Source organism: Macrobrachium rosenbergii, chromosome 22 (assembly GCF_040412425.1).
Source record: "Macrobrachium rosenbergii isolate ZJJX-2024 chromosome 22, ASM4041242v1, whole genome shotgun sequence".
Lineage (NCBI taxonomy): Eukaryota > Metazoa > Arthropoda > Malacostraca > Decapoda > Palaemonidae > Macrobrachium > Macrobrachium rosenbergii.
The window spans coordinates 22,907,276-22,925,273 of NC_089762.1; the positions used below are offsets into that span (position 1 = coordinate 22,907,276).

Below are 17,998 nucleotides of genomic sequence, written 5' to 3' on the forward strand. Positions count from 1 at the left end.
ACCTCCGCTTAATCGCAATCAGAATATGCAGAAGCAAAATGGGAATGTTAGAATACATCTGTATATTTCATTCTACTGTATTTTTCCCCAACCAAAGAACCCTGCTTTTCCATCAATATCTCCACGTTTGTATGATATAAGAGGGGTCCAGTATCTCTGTAACTACGCCTAGCCTAACAAATTTCTGTCAAAATGAATGTCCGACACATGAAAAATACACACTAAAACAACGTCCGGAACATTTAAAAAGGCACACAAAAACAACGGAAAATCATATTTCAAGTGCGTTTGGTAGTTATGGTTTACAGTAAAAATTTACTATGCAACAAAGCGGTCATAAACCTTACCTTAATTGGAAACAAGCGGCTCAAGCAAAAATCCTGCTCTCCTACTTTGGATATAAGTTTCCAGTCTCTCTAAAACTATTATTACGTTTCCGAAAATGTAATCAGAAGTGTTCAATACACAGAAATTCAGATATATCGAAGTAGGGCGAGGAACAAGAGTCAAATGTTCACGCAATGGGAACCAATGTAAACAAATGAAACCATTTTTCTCAAGCAGTGCTTGAATTCCAAAATCCCACTTAATTGCTTAGACTTAAAACAAAAGGTGTCATGTTTCAGCATTGTTTACGTGACTACATTTAACGATAAAAATAAATCTTAAGCCACGACGCACAGATACAAAAAAATCCGATAGAGAGCTCCACTTGCGTAACATCACAACATAAACATGGAACTTCGAAGTCTGAGTAGGTAACATTCATCAGTAGTGTTGCCAACTCGATTTGACACTTAAAGCGCTAAAAGTGGATCGCAAAGGCACTAAAAAGGCGCTAGACTTTCTAATTACTGCACTAAAAAGCGCCAAATAAAAAAAATAAACAGTAATTAATAAAGATTACATACGTGGTTCTGCTAAATTTAGAAGTCTTCTAACATTCCAATAAAGTCCTCATCCGCATCTTCATTTTCATAAGCATCGAGACTTCGAATTTTCTTGACAACATCACTTGGAAGCTCACATTGATAGCAACATTGCCCGCGAATCTTCAATCCATATTTAATGGCAAGAATACTATTTAATGTAGAAATCCTCTTTCCTTAAAAAGCGCTGAAAAAGGCGCAAGCGCCAAACGAAAATTCTTGGGCGCCGAAATTATTGAAACGTGGCAAATCTACCTCGAAAAGCGCTAAATTGGCAACACTGTAGAATCATAAGTAAATGCCTCGGCAACATAATAATAATTTATGGTGAATTTTGATATGATTTTCAAACTAATCATATTGACAAGACTTATGAACACCGTAAAAATTCTAATATCGATTACTGATATTAAAGTAAATTAATAATGAATTTATTTCAAAATCTACAAATATAATGGTGAAGTCTTTCAAATCGTAGAAAAACTATTAGAAAATGCATTTTATTTTAAAAATTTAATTGTGAAAATTTGCTAATTTGGAGAATAACTTACATTTTCATCCAATCATATAAAGAGAGCTCCCCTAGCTTATATCCGAACGAGTTACAAGGGAGGTTTTGACCCTGGACCCCTCTCAACGCTTGCCTAAAAGGTTACACTTCCTAACCTAACCTATCGTAAAAGGCACAGCTTTCTATCTGATATCATAAGAAAACTCTGGGCTCTACATCCGGTCTGAGGAGAATAGTTCCGGCTACCTCTACCCTCCTAAACATTTACGAAAATTGGGGAGAATCTTGGCTTAATCGTAACATTCTGCAGACTCTAATCTAACAAATTTCCATTTTCACATGATATTGGCTTACACTTACCTTCTTTGCAGTGATTCTATTTGAATTCCTCTTCAAGAAGGTCTTCCCTCTCCCTCTTCTATTAGAGGCCATCTTCTCAACTAAACATTTCTATGGGTGTACCTTTCCCTGGTATCATCCTGGACAACTTACACAGGTGCGGACGTTAAGATCTAGAGGGGTTTTATCCTCACTGTACAATACACCTTGGCAACGTTCTTTACAAACCGGTAAGCAATTCTTCGGCTGGAAAGCTGACTTTGAAGCCTTATACGAGCTGCTTGATTCTAAACGGTTACTCTTGACAGAGAGTAAACTAACGTGCAAAATGGGAGCTTAGCGGCATGGGATTCAGCGGCAGATTTGTTCTAATTGACTTGAGAGTTGCTTAGCCACGGAGTTCTAGTGAATTAACCTTATAACTTAGATTTTGAGTGGTATGTAATTCACCTCTCTTAGTTTTTCTTAGTGACGGGCAGTTAAAAGTTGTTGTTGATGTTTGCATTAATAAAACCTTTTCTCATCTTCACAGTTGAGATATTGACTGAATATTATTCTTACAAAAAGAGTGAAGAGAGAGCGAAACCAATTCCCTTATCGATGCTGGACTTTTTTTTTTTTTTTGTCTCATACTTGCTTTTTGAAGCAAGCCCTCCTTTTGGCCAAACAAAAATGAAGAAATCACATATATTTAATTCTCACAGACCGTCTTCACACTACACAGTTACCATGAAATCACCCACTATTACAGGGTAAATGAAAAAGCATTACATAGAAAACATTACAAGATTTATCAGAAAGGACTCACGCAATCAACGACACAGCACGCTGTTATGAGTAACAATTATCCTGAATTTTCAAGACATGAAAATTACATTTGAGAAATGTAAAGGAGGTCACAGAGAAGAAAGGAATAGCTAGATAAGAATGGAAGCCTTCATAGTATGTGCTCAATTGAAAAGCGGATAATCAGTTTCCCTTTGACAGGAGTTGGTCCTATGGATGAACTATACAAGAGCTGATGGAACGACAATCCCCCGGCCACTAAATCAAGTCTGAAAACTCCATGAACGTCCACAGAACCGGCTGGATTATGAAAGTAACCCCACAAAAAGGATAACCATTTGCAAAATGAACATAATCACTATGATACGAGTTCAAAGAAAATGAAATTTTGCGCACGTTTCTATATTCTGCAAGACATGTTGAAGAGGAAGAAATCTGTAAGAAACGTCCAGACTTTACAAGAAAGGGTTACTTCAAATTATTCAGTATAGTACACAAAAAAATATACCAATTAATCCGTTAGTGTTTTAATTTGCTTAAGTTTGCTGATTTAAACGTGGAGGAAGGGGTCGGTGAAAGGAAGGTTACCATCTGTAGGGAATTGCATCAAGCAAGAATGGTGACTGGGATCATTACAGTAGTTCCATGGGCTGGGGTTATAATGTGCATCATCCTTCTTGCTGGTAAGATCCACAATTTTCTTTGTTCGCCAGTGGGCCTTGTGCTTCAGGTCTCCTAAGCCTATGCAGTTTCTAACGAAAAGTCCGGGATTTGGAGGAACTATAAGATCATGCCCTGAATGATTTATAGTTGTTGGGATATTTTGATAACCCCTGGGTAAAAATTCCAACCTGTCTATTTTGGTTTCATAGCAGCCCATGTCGACGAAGTACCCCTGACAGTGTATAGAAAAATACGTTCTGTCGAAGACAGTTAAAGAGCAGCCTTTTCCCTCAGGCGTGTCTGGAAAAGTCTGCCATTTATCGAAGTCTCTGCAATCATACCAGATATCTGTGTCGAAATCCCACGGAATTCGACTACCCATTTTTACAGCTCCTAGCGCACTTCCCCAAGTAAGCTGGTATCGGACATTGTTTCTCTTGGCAAATCGTACGATATTCCCCGTGAGCTTATCCATCATAGCTCTGCAACAAGGAGGCAACAGGTAAGAGAACACAGTATGTAATGGAAAGAAGCAGGATATGCCAACTGATTCACAGGGAAAACTAAAAACTTGGCCATCATAAGACTGTATTTGTTCGAGCTTCCATTGCTTTGCCATAACTAGCCAATCCTTTTCATTCATTTTCACGGGGCCTGTAGTATAAAACATAACATCAGGACACGATAAAGCTAAGTAACCTAACACACGAATTGTAGCAAACCAGTCACGAAATACTACTTGCCCATTCAAGCCCTTTGTGAATGGTTTTTTATTCAACAATTCAGTTCTTATGACACAAGGGTTCAGCACATCATCACAAAACATACAATCGTATTTTGAATAATAATACCCAGCTGCGTAATGAGCTTGGTAATCAGCCATTCGTCCCTGTAGACAGCCATGATTCCAGCGGCCATGGAGGTCTCTCGAAGCACCACTTGCAACCACAGTTTGGTCAAGTTCATCTAAAACACGCACGAGACGTTCCAGGGAGGACTGATTGTTGAAGTTTGTTAGCGACAGTCCGAGGAATATGAAAGGCGTCTTTACTCTGTTCACTGCATCATTCATGACATCGCTGTCCTCGATATCTTTGTTCGCTGTGATTACTGTGACGCCCTTGAAAGTCGGGTAAAGCTTTTCACCTGGCGGGGCAATAATGATTATCGGAATGTCGTAATTACTCCTGATTCCTTCTATTACGATATTTGTGACAAGAGGTTCCCATGACCGAGCGGGCAACACTGCCGTGAGAACATCTCTAAATTTTGGCACATAATCACAGTTCTCCAAATCGACACCGAGCTGACAATAAGGCACATCGTACCTGTATTTACGAATGATCTCAGGGCATACGTGGCGCTTGGCCTTAGGAAGCGTCGATGTGCCTCCTGCACTCGGGGGAAGGGCCTCTTTCTGCCTTGGACCATTATCCACAGTCACCCTGGGGTCAAGCTCTTCGATGATACCAGCTAATTTCACTGCCCATTTGGCATCGACGAATCCTTTAGTGCCTGGTATGCAGAAAGAAGAAATTTAGCGGACACATTATTACTGTAGTTATAAAGAAAGATGGGTTGACTCTGAAAGCTTCTTTATAAATAAATACATCTCTGAAAACTGAAGTATCTCCCTGGCAATTAAAAAAAAGTGTTCTTAGTGACTAAAAACGTCATCAAATCTTAAATACTTCTGTTGGGGTAATTTCTGATTACTGATCAACGGGATGTCATGTTAATTTTTTAAGTAAACATACGTATGAGCATGCATTAACCTCTGCAAATCTGTGTAAATGATAAGAAATACATATTCCTTGTCTCTGCCAGTTGCGACCATCATATAAACTGCCGATCGGCACAACTGGCCAACTTGTAATATTTACCCGACAATCGGTGGATTTCGCGACGAACATCTGCGATTGTTGATGCCAGTCTCCTCTTCTGTTCGAGTCCCATGACGCATACTTCGCTTGACCAGGGTTTCAGTGCTGCAAAGATAAAGTAAAACAGAAAAAGAGAAGATATACAAATTACACATTACCCTCTTCACTTCCTTCTTGTGAATGGAATGTTTTCAAAATGTTTTTAACGTGATTTATTTGAACTGCCGACATAGTAATGGTGCACTAAGAAATGTCAAACAGTCCTCTAGATATTACTTAGAATGAGGTACCGTTGTTTCAACAAGGTTACTAGTATTTTACACAAATACGCATATACACATACGACACACCATATGCATATATATATATATATATATATATATATATATATATATATATATATATATATATATAGAAGCATACATATATATATATATATATATATATATATATATATATATATATAGATAGATATCGCATAAACTGTTACTTTTTTATAGTTACGAACATTAAAGTAAAAATGTCGCTTAATATCCAATTTACTCTACATCATTTACCAGTTATAAATCCCCTTCGGTGATATTCATGAGGAAGAGGAAACTGGATATTATAGGACATTTTTAACGACGTTTGTGAATATATATATATTATATATTTTATATATATATATATATATATATATATAATACATATATATATATATATATATATATAAAACATAGATGTATATATGTATGCATATGAGTACAACTGGTAAAAATAGTTAAGATTGCATCAACTCCAATACAAACACACATGCATTACCTATAAGGCCGACAGCCACATCTTTGTCAAAGTGAGGCCCCACTACAATGACGGCTGCGATGAACAACGATGCTACGATTACGGACTTCCGAGTTAGGCATCTGGGTAATGACTGCACATGCTTCCTCATCCCTTCAAAACAGTAAAATCGAACACCTATGAAAATTTATCGACAGTCTCAGGCAGACGCGTATAACATTTATTATTGCATCTCGTCCGGTATGCTAAGGTTATTATTCCGCCAACGGGGTCACGCCACCTAGACAAATATTTTAAATGTCGTCTTGCCCTGGTCGGAATAGAATAGAATTTAGGTCAGAGGCCAAGCGCTGGGACCTATGAGGTCATTCAGCGCTAAAAGGGGAAACTTTGAGTTGAAAGGTGTAACAGGAGGAAACCTCGACGTTGTACTATGAAACAGTTTTTAGGAGAAGGTAGAGGAAAGTACGATGGAAGAAAGAGAATATGAACGGAGGTACAGTAAAAGGAATGAAAGGGGTTACAACTAGGGGCTGAAGGGACGCTGCGAAGAATCTCAAGTAATGCTTACAGTGCACCGCATGATGTGCACTGACGGCACTACTCCCCTACAAAGCTATCCTAGTCGGGTTAGCATTCATGTACATCCTGAGTGTGCATTGTACACAATCAGGTTTCCCAAGTTCCCATACGTCGTCTTTGTCCTACTGATATTAAATTGGGCACAGGATCACAGAATCGTCTGTGAAGCGACTAATTTGATCATTAAATGACTCATAGCCACGACTCTCATACCTGCCAGTAATGGTCGTTTAGACCTAAAGGTTCTTTCTAATGCTCTGTTCTCTAATGATTCATGTTCTTGACATTATACAATTAAATAATTCTAGGAATAGTTTTTTTATTTCCATAAATCGCCACTTAATCTTCCTTTTCAACTTTAAAATTATCATGGGCGGAATGTGTACGTGTTTGAACGTACTTACACACAAATATATGTATATATATATATATATATATATATATATATATATATATATATATATATATATATATATATACATATGTGTATATAATCAAACATATTTCCATCTTCCCTTAGCCTAACCTATCCTAGGGCGCCGCGCCCTGACATGACCAGAGGGTGGGCCTAATGCGTGTTGTCGTTATCGACATCTCCCCCCAGCCCCCTTCCACCCCAACATCAAAGTGACATGGCTATGGCCCAGAGAAGGAGGGAGAACAATGAATATAATATATATATATATATATATATATATATATATATATATATATATAGTATATATACACAGTATACACACACACACACACACACACACACACACACACACACACACATTTCGCTTACAAGCCTTTTACCCTTTCAATATGTCCAGTCCCTCACTAGCAGACATGTTTTACTCACAATAAGATAAATTAACCGCCCCTCAGAGATAATCACAAACAGTCACAAAATAATAAAATGGACTTTCGAGCACAACGGTTTTCACCGTAACACCCTCTGTCCAAAATACGTATTACTACATATATAAATACAAAATCACTGCCCTTGCGCATTCAGAAATCGCACAGTTATCAAATTTTTAGTCAATCGCACTTCGAAATTCCACCGTAGAAACATTAGTTCATATGAGAACCCAAACCAAAAGGAATCAATACAATTAGACACGTACCAAATATTGATATATCAAATATACTTACTTTGTAGATACCCGAACAGCAGTGCAAAGCGAGCAATTATTTTATCTGTCCTTCGATAACTGAACTGCCGGGAATATGCCAACACTATCTTTACAATGACAGCTTCTTCCGAAAAGACTACATCAACAGTATGGCAAACTGCGCATGAATTTTAACTTTAGTAACCTTGGGAATGTCGAGTTAAGCTAGTATGACCAGAACTTTACACATAACTATTAAAAAAGTCCTCGGTAAGCTAAGCCTTAATTTTAGTAACTTGGAGGGTAATGGGTTCTTTTCAACCAGTTTGGTTTGAAATACAACAAAAATTGTCGTCAATCAAACATTCTCTACCAGGGTTATAATCCAGGCGAGCAACACCTAATGACTTTATCCTGAACCGCTGTACCCTAAACTAAGAGAGAGAGAGAGAGAGAGACAGAAGAAGGGACGGGTGGAGAGAGATAAAGAGATAATAGGCCTATCGGTTGTAAAGGAAATTGTTTCTTCTCAGTCACGCTGAGGACTTGAACTACCACACACTCTTTTCCTCATAAGCCTTTTAACCCCATTCTCCGTAACGCATGCGCCTAAACATAGATAGATTAGTATTCAAATACGTACATAACTTAACCATTCAATTACTCTCAGAAAATATACAGTATACATATGCGATACTGTTTTGCAGAGGATTATCGCAACTGCTATACTGTACATCACAAAAGGCAGTAATTACTCTTACCAGGGAAATCGACGAATGGACTGATTCGCTGAATACGTAAGTGATCAATTAGCAATGGAGGATTCTTCGGGAGAGTTAATCAGCCTAATGAATTACAGCCGACTGAGAATTTCCTTTGCTATCTAAATCACATTTTGCTTTGTTTTAAACTTTGCAATCAAGAAAACCTATCGTTATTGATGCACTGCGGATATCTAAGGTTTTGAATGTCAACAGATACTATGTTAGTGGGCAAATGGCCTTCTACTATAAAACACTCCGATCTGACGATAACTGTTGCACCATTCAAGCCTCTAGAACTTGTCCTTGAACTGCAATTCTTCGGTGCCTTTTTTTAAAGATACACCCTCAGTTAGTATCCCTCTCAGTCAGACATCCAGAGCTAAATTCTTTCCAGAGCACGACCATCGAACTGGGAGCAAGAAGGCCAACGAAATTTCGCGCAGCTGCATTGCCTCTTTACACCAACCTCGGTAGGTGTGAGGAAGTTCGTGCATATCGTGACGGAAAAGGATTATCGCAGCGGAAGTATTCACACTTGATTAGGCGTGTCGCTGTAAATAGTCAACTATTCGTGTCCTGTGCACTTAATACCTCTTCGACGCTTTTTACAACGAGCAAAAACTAACAGCTCTGCACGATTTCACACGGAAATGCATGCTCGTGCAGTGGGTGCAAGAAATTTTATCACAGAACTGAGCATAGTACTATATTAGCCAATAAAATTTAATGCGGTCTTGAAATATTAAGACTATTTCTATCCCCTGAGCATCTTGTTATTGAACTCAAGCGGGACGTTTTCTCATTTATTCTACAAAGTCCTTCTTTCTTTAGTCTAGCCACTCGTTTCTGATTTACTGACACAAGTCGATGTTTCATGAAACGCTGAATCGTCGCAGGTACTGTGTAGTGTTTCTTATCACACTCAGCCTTTACGATAGCTTTGCCTTGGCAGGCGTTTCCTGACGTTGAGACGTCACCGTATGATAATGCACACTTACTGAAAAGCCACGAACAGGAGTTTCGTGATATGAGGCGTTGTTGCAGGCTGTTGTTTCTTGACAGACTGAGGTCTCACTTAGCTGCGTCGCACATAAAGTTGTTTCAAGGAGGATGACGAAATGTGTGTACAATAACGACCCACTGTAGTAGCATAAGACTTTACTTTGAGGAGATCACAAGTTAAAACTGGATTTTAATAATGAAAAGTCTATTGTCAAAGCATTAATGATCAAAAGTAAATCACCTAATAGTGCATCTTACTCTAAAAGTAAGAAATTCAAAATTATCTTTATAATGTAAAATAACTGGGCTTCCTCGGTCTTGATTTTTTCCACCCATATCGTTTGCAACTCCTCTTCCATATGAGTAATTGCTTTATTGTTCCAGGATTGATTTGAGAATTGATTTATTATTTCGGCTCTGTTTCAAGTGTTGGAGACGATAAATATTGAAGAAAATAGAATACCTCCTGTAAGGGCCTTTGTATTCAAGACTATCATACGACCATCTTTGAGCAATAAAAAGTCTCAGCGAAAACAGGCAGAGTTGGGGAACTGCCTTATGCAAACCTTGCGTCTAAAGGAAAATAATAATACCATATATTATGATTATTATTATTATTCAGTAGATGAAACCTATTCATATGGAACAAGCCCACAGGGGCCGTAGACTTGAAATTCAAGCTCCCAAAGAATATGGTCTTCCTTAGGAAGAAGTAGAGGAAGTAAAGTGAAATACAGATTGTAGAGATCCCACTTATTTAAAAAAATAATTAATAAATAGGTGAAAATGTATTCAAATGCAAGAAGAATAGTATTTGGGTAGTAATGCACTGCATTTTTGCTTGAACTTCTGAAGTTCCAATTACACGACATCCTTTGGGAGGCTGTTCCACAGTTAAACGGTGGGAGGAATAAAGGACCTTTGGAACTGAGAAGTTCGACAGGGAGGAGGGTCAAAGTACTTTCTATGGTAATACATAAGCCCTTGGCGATCCTCCTCTAATTTCACCTGCCGAAGAGATTACTGAACGGTTGAGCCAAATGCCTGTCGGCATTGATGAGGTCCTTCTTGCATACGTTTAAAGTACGATTTTCTCCTTTCTGACATTTCATATACGGTGGTAGTTGAATACCCAAGTCGTGGTCAAATGTAGCCTTTGGAACTCGGTGACAAAATTAGCAGCACCTTTTTGACCAGTTAAGTGTATCTTATCTCTTCCTTTCCTATGAATAATATAATTTTCTGACATAAAAATAGCGCTATATACACAAAATGTAGAACAGTGATGAACATAAAGACTAACTCCTATTTATTGTCATTTTATTGATGAAGTTATCGTTGGAGAAATGTCCCTCCCGTTACACACAGTAGCATTTATTGATAAATAAGGTTTGGTCAAACTTCAAAAGAACCAAAGGAAGGAATATTAGTCAGAAAACACCTTCTTATGATTATTATTTCAGTATCATTGTACTCCTTACCACATCAAGGAAGAAGTACTGTAACTATACATCTTGATTGAGCAAAGCAGAGAAGAGAACTGGATAAAGTCATAATATTTTGCCGACACCGGATTCATAGATTTCTTGTAAGCCCAAGTGCCTTTTATTTGCTCATATAATCCGTAATTAGAATGGTACTCTCTGAAGTCTTTAGCCTCAGTTCTTTGTCAGAGTTATAAAAATAAACCAGTCAGGTCTGGTTATGGACCAACGTACTCAACGGACCCTCTCTTTTAGAGCCGTAACGCCCGGCAGGTGTTCGTGAGTCACCTTCTAATGGGTCTCAACATCTTTCCAGAGCTGAAGCCTCTTTTTGAGTACCTTCTAGTCTTCCTTTTTAACCTTAGGCTATAAATGGCAGGGTGCGACGTTGGCATTCCTTCCTTTACATTTTACACTACAATAAAGATTGGGTTTATTTATGGCAAATCAAATGTAATATCATTGAGGATACTTGCATAAAGACCCGTTCTACTTCTCGGTCAAATTTATGTAGGGTTCGCTGGATCACAGTAAATTTACAGCACACACACACAAGCACACAAATATACACACACAATACACACACACACACATATACATATTTACATGCACAATGTTGCTGAGAGATGTAACTTTGCTGAAGTTTTGGTCTAAATAAAAGTAAATTCTGACAATGAAAATAATCTTCCTATTATAATGGTGTCCGTGATGAAAACTGTGGCTACCCTCCCGATATATTTTACTCCACTCGCTGGCTGGGCGCTCGCACCCTGACCCTGAAATGTTCATCACAGACTGGTGCCTACGCAAGGCTCCGCCAACGTTACTGGTTAGCGCCAAATTCCAAATGAAGTCACTTCAGTTTAGCCTACTGGGCTACGAAGACGGGAGGTTGAAGAAAATAACCACAGGGAAGTATGGTAACAGATAACTACAGTACCGTACCCTCCAACCAGCCTCGCGTTGATTTTAATTCGCCGGAAGGAATGTTTTCGGGCAAAATACACTTCACATTCATAAATGGTATGGCATTCTCATATTCAAATCACCGCCAATTCATCATGACCACATAATTATTCCGGACAAGATATCAACTTTTAATGTGTCCCGTTTTGAGAAGAGGAATGACGGGTTCTGATTTCTTTTCCAGCATTAATGTAACTTCTTGCGGTAGACCTCCAGCTTCTACGAGCCCACAAGTTACACAACACTTCTCGTGAGAATATTTACAAGGGATCTCTCCAGTTGAAGGAACAATGTGCGCATAAATCCTCTTCGCTTCCCTCTTAAGATGGCTTAATCAGTCATATAATCCATTTGGTATGAACACTGAATTCTGGAACTACCCACGATTTTTAATAGATCAGTATTAAATAAACCGAGTCATTTTTTCTAGTTTTCTTAACTGAAAGCCTAATACAACTTCAGTAGAGATCTGACACTTGACATAAAGTTGAGATTCTCTAGAAATCATATTTGATTCATGAAACTGTTCTATCTTCGTCCTTCGTCGAGGAGTGAAGTTTGTCAGAGGAAAGTTTGTAGGAAAAAGTCCTGTAACAGCAGATACTCAGAATCTGTTGCTCAAGCTGTATAGATTTGGTCAAGTCTTCTCATCTCATTCCATCGATTATTTATAAAAAAAAATAAGGAAAAAACTACGGAAAGAAGGATTTTAGTAGTCTGTAAACACATTAGGTGAGTACGAGTACTTGTAATGAAAGACAATTAATCACCTTTCGTAGATTTGCAAGTGTCGCTATGGCTCACAAGATTTGTCCTGGGATCGAGTGTTTTCTTTTTAAGTTTTGGAATAGGTGGAATACACTTTCTCTGACGAAAATAAGTTCTTTCGGATATTTCGCTAGACATTATATGAATAGAAATGGCTGTAGGAAAGGCAGGCTCCCATCTCCCGGGTAATGATCGAGACATGAATGAAATTCTGGTATTTTGCACGGATTCCAGACCCCTGGACGATGATAACCACCTTTTAGGTTACCTTCACTTGTTCCTTCTACTGTACTCCAGTGGCCTGCATGCTTAAGAACATCTATGCCATACTTATTCCTGATGTATAGGCCAGGATTAGCACTCACCGCAATATCCCTCTCTGAATATTTGATGGTGGTTGGTACATCTTGATATTCTGATGGAAGATACTGCACTGATGTCCAGTTGAACCTGTAACACAAAACATCCACAAAAAACGAAGGGCAAAATATCGTCAGATATGTGTTGGTGCTCTGCTCGTGAAAAATACACGTTGACTCAAATTCGCTTTTAGCTTCCTTCCACTTATGGAACTCACTACAGTCGACAATGACGTCTGCATCAAAATCCCAGGGAAGAATACTTCCTATTTTGACGGCACTTAAAGCCGACCCAGCGAGCAATTCATAATAAAGTTGATTTTCCTTAGCATAGTCGTCGAGTTTTTCGAGGAATTCCAACACTAATGTTCTGCAGCATTTTGGGAGAAGGTGTCTTTTAATTGCTGGTCTGTTGTTCATGCAAGTGATGCCGAGATCATCGCAATCAAAGTTATATATTTTATCATCATAGCTATGAATTTGTTCTAAAAGCCATTTCTTGGCCATCAAAGTCCAAGCGGCATAGTTCATGGTGACATGACTACTCATGAAAAACATCACATCAGGGCAAGCCATGATCAAATGGCCCTTCAGAGTAACTCTTGTAAACCAGTCACGAAATAAAGCAGGACCGGTTAAGTCTTTGGAAAACGGCAGGTCTACCAACAGTCGCCTGTAAGTAACAAAGGGAACAAGAAGGTCGTCACAGTACATGCACTCGTGTCTGGAATAATAGTATCCCGAGACGTAGTGCGCTTGATACATGGCCATGCGCTGCTGAAGGCAGCCATGCTTCCAGCGACCTGCAGAATCTCTCCCTGCCCCACCAACCACTTTTACGTTTTTCAGATCGTCAAGCACCCGAACGAGACGTTCCAAAGATGACTGGTTGCTGAAGTGAGACAACGATATACCCATGAATACAAAAGGCGTTTCCACCAACTCAGTTATTCTGTTCATGGACTTAGCCTCATCATAATTTTCATCAACTTCTAACACCGTAACATTTTGGATTTCTGAGTTAACCTTTTCACCTTTCGAAACGACTGCGATTATTGATATATCATACAACTTTCTAATTTGCTTAATAACAAACTCAACAACGCCTGGTTTCCAAGTGACCGCTGGGAGAATTGCAGTCAAAACAGAGTTGAATTTCGGGACAGAAACGCAATCCTCTTGTTCCATCCCACGCTGGTAAAAAGGGAAGCCATAATGTGGGCCCATATAGATCTCACTGCAAACATTCCGTTGCATGTTGACAACTTGTGGAGCAGGATTCATGTTCAGAGTGCGCGATGAAAAATGCTCCTGATTTTGCGATGAAAGCAACCGAGGGTCCAGTTCTCCAGCTACAGCCGCCAGTTTCACAGACCACTGACCTTGTATCTTTGAGTCTTTACCTAAGTTGGAGAATATCAATGATCAAATTACTTTCAACGTTCAAGGGATAAATATAAAAATATTTAAAGGTGGACAGTCAAAGGTAAGATGAGGAAATTGTTTAATGAAAGATGTGGTCTCCCTCTGACGACCTATGACCCCAAAAACCTTGATATTTCTTCTCCCCCAAGGGCAGGAAGAAGCAATTAAATGACTTGAACGTGACCAATGATATGCTTTCGAGATTAAAATTCATGCACCAAAGATTTATTTTACAAACAAGTCATATTTTGTCTCTTTATTGTGGGGGTTATATTTTTATCTGTGCATTCACAAGGTGTCCTTTGCACTAGTGGAAATATCCTGGATTGCACGATGGAAGCAATCTACTATGCTAAGAGTGATCTAAGGGATGGATCTAATTATGAAAATGGCAGCTATTAATGGCTCTGTAATGAATAAAGCATATTTCGAGTTACTCCAAGTTGATTTACAGTTATACTCCCATAACGTGTCAAAAATGGCTACTTCTTGCATAAAAACAAGATTTTAAAAAATTTTGTCAAATGTTTCTGGGAAGATACATTTATTTTCTTGTGATCTGAAATTTTCTTTTTACGACGTACATGTGTATAGCTCTACCACAGGTTGTTCTGATGAGCCAAAATTTTCTATCTTAAATGCCTCGTTCCCAAATGCTCTAACAAATAATATAATGTTTATGTTTGGGCTGTTACAACTCCGGGAAGCTTAGGCCTACCTGATAAAATGTCAATTTCATTCTGGACCTCTGCCACGAGCTTTGCCAGTCTTCTTCTTTTGTCTAGAGAGATTACTGTGAGGTCTGTGTCTGTGCTGGTGCTGAAGGCGTAATCGTTGTCACCAGCATATCGATATACTGAAAATCAGTAAAGGACTTTATCAAAGAAACTGGAGTTATTGATATGCAAATTAATTTAGACTATTGGTGCTTATCCTAGCTTTTAAAAGCCTGAAAACTTGCTAGTAAGCTTAGAAACTAAGAATTTACTACCAACTGAACTGTAAGTTACTAGCAATTTAGAATGTGATTACAACTGTTAGTTTAACCGTAAAACGTAAACTAACAATTTACTTATATGTAAAAATACAAGATTGAGCACACTAATAACTTCTTCGTATCCCAAGTTCATGCAACAAAGTGCAAATCTAACAAAACTCACTTTGAGAGAGCAACTTCCCTTTGTTGACAACCACTTCGCTTGAAAAGAATAAGTAGATCACAATTCCGACCGCTACCAAAGAGGAGTATCTCTTGCCGGCAGAGTAAATGCTTTCGTTTCCCCTTGCCATCTTGACTTGATTTGCAGTTCGGTAGGTCTGAACGAAGATAACAAACTGATATTATCATGAGACGAAATCTGAAAAACTGTAGAACACAGAAGAAAGGGTAAACATTTAAAATGTTGTTCTTCAGGGTCAGCCAAGTAACAGTGTTGCTTTTAATGTTAATTTTATGTGGGCGACAGAAGAAAAACAATGAACAATTATGAGTAATTTCTAACTTTAAGTGTTAAAAAATGGTTAAAATATGCGCTTAACAATGGCCAGTTGTTCTAAACCTTTACCTAACGAACAAAGCCCTTCTTTACATAAAGAAGCACTGCTCGGTCTCTTTTATGGTATCATGGAATGACCACCACGAGAACCTGTGATACTTATGGACACCCATGATTCCAGATTGCTCATTATCTCTGCCAATATGACATACACCTCGGGTACACCCGATCGGAACTCGAGCGTAGTTCTGTAACACCCAAGCAATAGGCACTACTGAAATTGCCAGATCGACTGGCCAGTTCTCACGTCACCGAATTTTAATAACTTCCACGCCCCAAGCCATAACAGTCTGTTTTCCATGTCAGTAAAGATGAAGATTTTTTAGTTACATAAAATGTCGATGTTCCAGTTCCAAATATGTTGCAACAGCCTATCATTTTTCGCATCAAAATTCAGAGCTATTAAATCTCTTTCACTTGCATCAGCAATCGTTACACTGCACCGCAGCGAATGCAGTTTAACGATTCTCTGACAAAAAGAATGAAATGAGACCTTAGGTTCTGGACGCTGAGATGATGTAGCACCTGGTCAATCTGAGGCCAAAACCAAGTGCAGTGATGAAGTCGATTATGAAACATCCTCATCTGAAGGAGGTCCTATGGAAGACAACCAAGTAAGGTTCCTTCCTTCCTTCCAGCGAAAAGCTAAACCCTAATCAACATCGTTGGGATATAAGAAACCACCAATTTAGCAGCATCGTCTAGAAGATAAAGACCTGTAACATGGCTGACACTCAAACTAGACAGAAGAACAATACCTCTCCAACAGTAATTTAACAAAAGATCTGCTACAAGTGGTAGTGATGCCCTCATCTCTTTGGAAGTAAGAAGCCTTGAGAGAAAAGCCCAGTTTTCTAACAGCGTTTGATAACATGTTTCATCAATACCGTGAAGAAATTCAGATACTGAGAATCAATGACTATGGCGTTCCCAGTGCAGAGCAAATTATAATGGGGCAGCCATCATTTCGTACTATAAATAATTATAAGGGAGGGGGAAGCAGATAATCGCAAAGAGAATTCTTTCTTATGGCACTAAACTGTCGGTACCTGGTAATTATCTGGAAGAAGCCTGTAATCTTTATCCTACGCCAGTGTGTCTGTGACTGACAGTCATTCGGCGTGGCCTCCCTTCATCGTAAGAGGAAACTTTCCGCTAATTATAGTTATTTGAGGAGATAAGCCTGAAGGTGAAATTTAACAAAAACGAACTGGGAAAAAAACTGAATTTTCAAAATGTAAATTTATGGTAATTTTTACACATTTTTAAGCGAAAAGAACAAATACACATTGAAGGTTATAAGGCAATTTGTATTCTCGTATATAAACAAATCCAACTCTCACTTTCCTCTCACTTTTCCTGGTGTCTAACTCTCCTAGTCTCTCCACTTCATTTCTTCTTCCTCTCCTTTTGCTTCACTCGGCTCTCTTCAATAATCAGATAAACCTGGTCATCTTCTCGGAAACTGAAGAGTATAATAATCTCTAAATGAAACGTTCCTCGTAATTCGGCATCATGGCCGTCGCCTGAACACGTTTGGTGATTCTATTTTAATGGACGCGCGAAAAAACTTGAGCAGTAAAACGAAATGGTTTAATACTCTCATGAGAATAAAGTAACACGTGGCATCGTTGCGGTGACGAAAACCGTGGGGCTTCGTTGGCTGCGAAACAAGGAAGTCTGACGCTCGGCCGACAGTTTTCGACTCTTTTTCCGCCTCATTCATATCCTCTTGTATAGTCAGAGAGAACAGAATATAAAATGTAGACCAAAGGCCAAGCTTTGGGACTTATGGGGTCATTCAGCGCTGAAACGGAAATTGACAGTAAAAAGGTTTGAAAGGTGTAACAGCGGGAAAACCTATCAGTTGCACCATTTACAAACTGTTAGTATAGGGTGGAAAGTCAAATCAAAGTCCTTCAAAGAAGGCATCGTGCTTACCCCATACGAAAATGGGAAAAAAATCACGTTAAAAGAAGAAGAAGAAGAAGTAGAGGGTGGAAAGATAGACGAAAGAATATGAACGGGGGTACAGTAAAAGGAATGACAGGGGTTACAGCTAGGGGCCGAAGGGATGCTGCAAAGAACTTTAAGTAAT

At 38.7% G+C, this 17,998-nt stretch overlaps 1 protein-coding gene across 5 annotated transcripts; it reads right to left on the reverse strand.

Annotated features, from left to right (window-relative positions):
* Positions 1–2,457: 2,457 nt before the first annotated feature.
* LOC136850642 (uncharacterized) lies at positions 2,458–9,296 on the reverse strand. 5 transcript variants are annotated; one of them, XM_067124398.1, is made up of 5 exons: positions 7,617–8,048; positions 5,916–6,047; positions 5,112–5,216; positions 4,557–4,743; positions 4,239–4,374 (listed from the first exon to the last, which is right to left on the reverse strand). In XM_067124398.1, exons 2-5 carry the CDS (start codon positions 6,043–6,045, stop codon positions 4,371–4,373), a joined length of 426 nt encoding a protein of 141 aa, XP_066980499.1. In that variant the 5' UTR covers positions 6,046–6,047; positions 7,617–8,048; the 3' UTR covers positions 4,239–4,370. The 5 variants fall into 5 exon arrangements, with proteins under 5 accessions (XP_066980496.1, XP_066980495.1, XP_066980498.1 ...); XM_067124395.1 differs by lacking the exon at positions 7,617–8,048 and adding an exon at positions 8,338–9,029 and having other exon boundaries at positions 2,458–4,743; XM_067124394.1 differs by having other exon boundaries at positions 2,458–4,743; positions 7,617–8,043.
* Positions 9,297–17,998: the final 8,702 nt, after the last annotated feature.